The sequence below is a fragment of the Sinocyclocheilus rhinocerous genome, unplaced genomic scaffold, assembly GCF_001515625.1.
Source record: "Sinocyclocheilus rhinocerous isolate Xijiao unplaced genomic scaffold, SAMN03320098_v1.1 scaffold1350, whole genome shotgun sequence".
NCBI lineage: Eukaryota > Metazoa > Chordata > Actinopteri > Cypriniformes > Cyprinidae > Sinocyclocheilus > Sinocyclocheilus rhinocerous.
The window spans coordinates 1-7,838 of record NW_015652333.1 but is presented as its reverse complement, the minus strand read 5'-3'; the positions used below and the strand labels follow the sequence as shown (position 1 = coordinate 7,838).

Here is a 7,838-nt window from a genome sequence, read left to right as displayed (position 1 = left end):
TGTTGTAAACTAGTTGTGTACTTAAAGTTTACTACTGTTATACTTAAAAGTATACTTTTATATATTAGAAAGTGGGCCAATTTAGTCCCAAGGAGTATAGAAATAGTGCACTTACAAGTATACTACTAGTACACTGATATTTGTATACTTACTACATAAAGTATACTTAAAAATATACTTGAACTTTACTTAAGTATACTTACTAAAATAAACTTGAAGTATACTACTTTTTGGTAAGGGTGTGCACACATAACCGAGCGCCTCTTAATTTGCTAATCAATTGGCCATGTCTGCTAAGCCCTGCAATTTATTATGCAAAGCCGCCACAACATGTTGACGAGAAAAGCTCAGTATCACATGACAGCATATATTTCCTTTATGGCTCAATTTTAAACTAATAAATCGAGACTATTGATTTTTTTTTTTTTTTTAGAAATATAATGTTGGGCAGTTAAAATTATTACAGTAGGGTTTAAACTGCATCATAAGGGCAATTCAAAGAGAATGAAGTGTGCCACTGGCAACACTGTTTATTTGCATGTGCTTTCTGTGTTGTTTTAATGTCCAGTTCAATAAAGGTTAATCGGTTAATGGCGCAAACGCAGCCATAAAATATGTCTTGAATGCAATTTGCATACAGCAAGTCCAGATCTTGTACAGATGGTCAGTTTTTAGTTCCTGGATGCAGCAGGCTACTATGATCTAGCATACTTTGCTGAGACTGTACATCATGAATGTATTTTGTCCATGAAAGAGGTAGAATAAATTTTTTTTAATAATGTAAGAAAATATTAAAGAATATAAGAATTTTGCATTATTATTGGTTATACCTGATTAATCATAATTATTTTATCTTGTCAACAATTTTTGATTTATTTTCAGATAATATTTTGCTCATTGGCACAGAAAAAAAAGGGTATTTATATGTGAAAATATATAGCTGCCTATACATTTGCCTACACATTTGGGGGTCCTTGGCATCAAAAAGATATTTACAGAACAGTTATTTCATGGACAAAATGCATTTTGTGGAATTTTTTTTTTTGAATGATGAAATCGAAGGCATATATCATTTTAATAATTTTAACCCCTCTCATTCAAAGATTGAGCATTTTGTGATGTGACAAGCATTTTTGTTCACAAAATACTTTTTTTCTGTTATCTACACAAGTATATTCACCATTATGTGCATGAAATGAAAGGAATTCTGTGTACAAAATCACTTTCAGTTTTAAATCAAAATCAGTTTTATGCACAAAATAAAGTACTGACTTCACATTTCTGCTGACAAAATACAACTGCTTTTGTCCTTCTGTGTTTGAAATGCATTAAAGTGTAATGATTAATTAATTCAGTCCATTAAATTAGTCAGATTACACTTGGCGCCCTATAATTTAGTGCATTTGTCACAAAGTGTTAGTGAAGCTGTTTGTGAATTTGCTTACAATATTGATGTGGTTTCAATGATATTGCAAAACTCTACAAAAGCTGCAAGAAACATGACATAGAATGCAAATATGGTGAAAGTACTGTATATTTATGCTTTGGCTAAAAATGCTAATAGGTCCATGGGTGTGAAAAAAAACTGTCCTTGTGCAATCATTAGTCTTGGCAGGAATACTGGCCAAGAGTAATGTAAGGGAAGGCACGCAGGGAGAAAGACAAGGAGGTGGAGGCGTGGTACTGTCAGGAGGAAAAGGAGGAGGCGTTGTATGAAATAACACATGCATTGATGCAATATCCCAAATGCCAAAATAAGGAGGGATATATTATTTTGCTTTTGTTTTCTCTACACATTTTGTCTTTACTTTGACTTTTAACTGTGGCATTCAATAATTTTTGCAGTTGATGTTTTCACTTTGCTATCTCTGTAATGGTGCCCAGACATGGGGTAAGGAGTTTGAATCCATTAACATTTCATTCACCATCCATCTTGTCAGTTCTTGGTAAAATGTTTCTGCTGTAACAGCACTTCTAAGAGAAAATGAGCTGGTTACATCAAACCAGAGTTAAGAATTACCTGAAAGTACTTAAAGGAGACATATTATGCCCGTTTTTACAATATGTAATATAAGTCAAATAAATCGCATGTTTATTTTAGATCTGTGTGGCAGCAGCAATATACAGTACATAAATCAATAGTTCCACTGCTCTGTTGTCTCCTCTGAGGCTGGGACTCTAAAAAGTGTTCTGTGCTCGTCTGTGCAGCCAAAGACAGAACAGTTAGCATGTTTTGCTCAAACTTTCACCATGGCATTAGTGCTGGTACACCGTTGTCGCTTGCAAAATCAAAATGATGGCGCTGTGGGTGAAAACTTACAGATTAAGGGGCGATAATATTGTAATGAGATCCCTTTCCCACGTCACCAAGGGAGCAAAATCAGACGTGCTCGTTTTCTCAGATGCTTGCAGAAAAAGGCTTACCAAAAACAAAGTTGCTGGGTTAATCTTTTTCACGTTTCCTTGGTTGATATATGCACCAGGGACCTGATTATAGCAATTAAAACCTGGAAAAGTCAGATTTTCATATGTCACCTTTAACTAACATTACCTTTAGCAAATTTTCCAGTAATATTACAGTAGTTCAGTTGTTTTTAAAATAATGTAGCATTTCCAGTACACTCTTAAAAATACATCTGTGTTTCCATGAACCTTTAACATCCATTGCACAAATGGTTGTTTATAGTGGAAATAGGTTCTTTAGATTATTAAAATGTTCTTAATATTTTAATAATCTAAAGGAGCCTTTATTTGTTAGCGTGTGACAATTTTATTATTTTTTTCTCCCCCCACATGATTTTTTCTCTCCCAAACCAGTTAAGTGCAAACCCCGCCACATAGCCTTAAGTCTGATTTTGGTTTATGGAACCAGTTCACTGATTTGAGATCCTGTGTGGCATTTTGGACCTTTAAGTTATCAATTTAGACAATTATGTGTTTAGATGTAAAGCTACATATTAATCTACATGTTTAAAACATAGCTTTCCCAACATTGCACCAAACTTTTTCAAAATATATTTAAAACTAATCATTGATTATTGACATTCAGGGCAATCAGATCTTCAGGTGTTTCTAGTATCTTGCAGTTGCAATGTTGTCTTCGCAACTAATGAAAGTGATTTAAACTTCAGACTGTACTGAATAAATATGAACTGGAGTTTCTGTAAAAGGAGACAGCTGTACACTAGTGGCTTTGAGCTGATGTAAACAGGCAAGGCTTTCTGCAATGATATGTGAATAGGTAAATACAGAAAGGTTTCAGATAATATACCGAATATATATCCAATAAATATAATGCCAGTTTACTTTTTAAATGTACCTTTTTGTAATTTATAAAAAAAAAAATAAAAAAAAAATAATAATAATATCTGACACCCATTAAGCAGATGCATATTAAAGAGACACATTTGAAAGTGTGTATCACTTGGAAGGCATCACAGGTTTTATGCATCATATTTTCCCACAAATATCTGATCACAAATATCAAATAAACATTTAATATTTTTTACCTGATATTTATTTTTTTTCCCACACAACACAGTAATACACAATATTCCATTCTCTCTGTAACCTTCAGAACTACAGAACTAAAGGGGACATTTTTTTCCAAGGTACATTTAAGAGTCTTATGCATCACCCTCCTCACATTTGAACTGAGTAACAACACTTACTCATGGGTTGCAGGTTTGCTGTTGGGACCAAAACAGTAGCTGGCACTGCTCCATCCTTTAGTACATTGTGGCAGGTCCACGATGCAATCCATGCTCAAATATGCAACAAAATCTCTAGTGGGTGGACTGAAATGATCAGGGATTTTATGAAACATACATAGGGGTCTTATGGGTGATAGGCTTTAGTCAAGGTACACACCATATTTATTTTTTTCCACAAATAAAAATGAGATGCTGTAACAAAGAGGCAGTGGCGTTAGGATCCATGTGCAGCTTTATTAGTTCACAAGGCAGGTCATACAGGCATAGATCGGTAACAGGTGTCAGACACAACGAAGGCTGGGCAGAATCGTAAACAATGTTCGTGATCAGGGTCGAGGCAGGCGGCAGACAGACAATAACAGGAATCAACAAGGCAGGCAGGGTCAGAATAGGTAGGCAGCAAACAATCATAAACGGGTAAACAGTCCAGGTAATCAACAGATACTCAACACAGGGGAAATGCTCAGAAATGTCTGCAAGGCAAAACAAGACTTCGCAAAGAGAGCAGGGAAGGCACAGTTTAAATAGACCGGGCAATAGGCAACACCTGTGCAGGTGATTAGTCTCTGGCATAGGGCATTGTGGGAATTGGAGTCCGAAGGGATCGCTCAGTACTCCAGTGATGGTTCCCTCCGGTGGTGATTCGGAGGGAGCCACAGAGGCTGAATTTGTGACATATATATATACAACAATATAATAATAATAATAATAATAATAATAATAATAATCCTGGAAAAAAACTGTATAATGGTTTCCAATTGTATTGGTAAGGGATCTGCTGAATTGATACGGTATTTGGGTAAGGTTCAATCAATGTTCCATTACAGAGCAATAAAGATGAAATAAGTTTCCTTTTGCATCAAATCAGTTACATTGTAGTTTGTCTGCCCTCAAAAGCACACAGTAATCCTTATAATTGCCAACTGTGCCAAGCTCAGCTGAAAATTAAAACTTACATACTTTGAACATGATGAGACTTAAAAAAAAAAGTCAAAACAAACGTTCATCTTAGCTCATGTGGCACATTACAAACTTATTTGTTTATTCTTTTCACAATATATTGACTGGAATTTCTCCCGACATCTGTGCCATAGGACAGACACATCAGTGTGGTCTTTGATCCACCTCATATAGCACATCAAAGCAGGGCTCAAATTAAAAGCTGTATTTGCCATCCCCACCTTGGCTCTTTCTAGCTCAGAGAGAGTCAGAATCTATTCAATGTGCTCTCATCTCCAGCACTTATCCACGGTGACACTTATCCTGAAACTGCATGCTATATATACAATAGAGGACTTGTATGTGAAAATTAAGCAATTTTGTCACACAAAGAGAGTGAAATGTGTGGATCTGTATGAATTACACTGCATGTAGCTGGATAAATCATGCACGCATGATTTGAAGCAACATTTTTTTTCAATTTTACATTCAGATTGTACATATCACTGCATTATTGGTTATTATCCTCATAGATTTTGGGCTAGAAATGTACAGCTTTGATATATTATAAATTATGAGTCACTTACAATTAGGGATGCACCGATACCACTTTTTCCATAAAAATGAGAAAAAATGGTAGACATAATTTGTTTTCAAGTGTGACTTGTGTGGTGTTCTTCAGTACTGGATCTAAAGGAGCTGTCGCTTGTGTTTCCTCGCAGTTGAGAGTGACTCAGGAGCTTCTGTACCCAGTCCAGAGGTTTTCCAGGAAGCTCTGTCCAAAAAACAGCGCCGCCCACAGGATGATGATCGCAGGAGGAAGGATCAGGGTCCTCCAGTAAGTAATCATGGCCTCTATTTCCTGATGTTTAGACACATCTGATAACCAGAAAGATGATCACTTCAGTTGTTTAACTGCATGAAGTATCTCCTGAGTGGATATTGTAGTTATTTGGTTTGTGCACCTGAAGGGTTCGGTAAAGAATAGAACAATTGCATCGAAAATGCCTCCCCGTTTTGCCAAGAAGCAAGGCAGCATGTCCATCGAGCAGCCCGAGGAGACGCTCTCCACCAACTTGGGAACAGAGATCTGGGAGACAAACAGCACAGGTAATACTGATAACAACCGATATCAAGTGCATTCATTTTTAAGAGACTGATTCTAAATTACTTTGTTTTCCTCCTGAAGCTCTGACTGTCCAATCTTTAGGTGGCGATTCATGGACAAAGCAGGTTTCTTACACGGGAAGCGAACCCAATTCAGAGGTACAGGTCGTTCTTTTCTAAGAAGTATTTTTGCGTGCCTCAGTCAGTGAGCTGAGCCTGAGACTAAAGTTCAACTGTCCTGTCCTTCAGGATTCAGATGCAGGGCCCGAGCAGAGCAAAGAACACAAACCGGGCCCCATTGGCAATGAGCGCTCGCTGAAGAACCGCAAGGGCTCTGAGGGCATGGAGCGTCTGGAGGGACCCATCACTCCCGTCAATGGAGTGGATATTCACGTGGACAATGTCATTCCTGTGCCGCCCATCGAGTTTGGTGTCAGTGCAAAGGATTCTGACTTTAGCCTTCCTCCAGGGTCCACGCCAGTGCCTGTGGCCAACCCCGTCACCAAGCTGCAGGACGTGCTTGCTGGGAATGTGCGTACAGTAGCTCTGCATGCAGCATTTACATTGTCAGCTTTGTGTAAAGAAGCATTGAGCATTGTAATGAAATTAACTCATTTGTAAGTCGTTAATTCTATAAGGGAATTAATCATTAATTTTATTTCTAGCTCAGGTTTTGAAAGGACTCGAATCTGAAAATTCTGAGTCAACCTGATTAAAACTGAATTCAAATCTGATAGTTTACACTTTAAATCAAGGGTCGTCCAGCGAGCCGGTGATTCTTAGTATATTTTAAAAATACTTTGTATTTCCCTGGCCACGGTCAATACAATTATTATAAGTAAACTATTATAGTAATTGTTATAAGTAAGATACGAGCTAGGTAGCAAGGGATCTTTGGCAAAAGTTTTAACCTTAAAATTATATGACACCAAACAATGATTCTTTATAAATGAAACATGAATTTTATTGGCTATTCTAGATTACATCAAAACTAAGCTAAAACACACATACACACACACATACAGTTTTTATTAATTCATTCAGGTTTTAAAAGGACTCGAATCTGAAAATTCTGAGTCAACCTGATTAAAGCTGAATTCAAATCTGATAGTTTACACTTTAAATCAAGGGTCGTCCAGCGAGCCGTGACCTCAGTATATTTTAACAAATTGAATATGTATTTTCCTTGGCCACAGGTAAATATGATTATGATAATTTGTAAGCTCTTAGCGAGGTAACGTAATCTTGGCAAAGGTTTTAACCTTGAAATTATATGACACCAAACAATGATTCTTTATAAATGAAACATGAATTTTATTGGCTATTCTAGATTACATCAAAACTAAGCTAAAACACACATACACACAAACATACAGTTTCTTTAGAATGAGAGTTGACGGAGTTGCATGAAGTTTTTAGTTACTGACTCGTTTCACGAATTATTTAAATTCATCTGAGAGAATTCACCAAGCAGAGAATTTTAGCTTATGTTTACTGCTTAAATTAGCTCGTTCACCAGTTCAGCAGAGATAAGATTTTGTTCGTTTACTTGCGTTCTGCTTGGTTGACAGCTGAAAAGCTGAGGTGATTTCCCGTTACTGACGAAGGCTTCCTGGATGGCTGCTGAGGGAACCCCGGAGCTTTCGGATTGGTCGCTGAGGTGACGTTTGGATGACGTCCTTTTGGGAGACCCCTCGTTGGATTGGTTGGTCTCTTGATGACGCCAGAAGCTTGAGCAGTTTTGCTACAGTCTGAGTTTGCAAGACTCAGAGTTCTTTGAAGATCGCGAAGTTTCACTGAAGTGTTTGAGTTTTAGATGACCGATCGCTTTGATGGTAAGCGTGTGAGCACAAGTTGGAGTGCTCTTAACACGGCGACAGGCGAAAGCAAGCAAGCAAATCTGTTCTGCATTGGGTTTTTGATCCGCTGCATAAGTCCGTCCCACGACGCGATCTTCCAATCCGCTTCTTGCAAGGCGGAACGTGCATACATTAACAAGAGGCTCCCATTTATTATGTGGACACCTCTAAAAGTTGTTAATACATCTATAAAGTCTCTTAAATGCAAATATTGTACATA

At 37.3% G+C, this 7,838-nt stretch overlaps 1 protein-coding gene across 1 annotated transcript in view; it reads left to right on the top strand.

Moving 5' to 3' along the window:
- Positions 1-6,290, top strand: part of LOC107714823 (protein PRRC2B-like) — a gene marked incomplete at its 3' end in the record, with an annotated part of 8,174 nt that extends 1,884 nt beyond the window's left edge. Inside the window, exons 3-6 of the mRNA XM_016520785.1 lie at positions 5,349-5,490; positions 5,624-5,762; positions 5,842-5,918; positions 6,009-6,290. Of these exons, the coding sequence (XP_016376271.1) occupies positions 5,349-5,490; positions 5,624-5,762; positions 5,842-5,918; positions 6,009-6,290 (640 nt within the window). The remainder of the gene's footprint in view (positions 1-5,348; positions 5,491-5,623; positions 5,763-5,841; positions 5,919-6,008) is intronic.
- Positions 6,291-7,838: the final 1,548 nt, after the last annotated feature.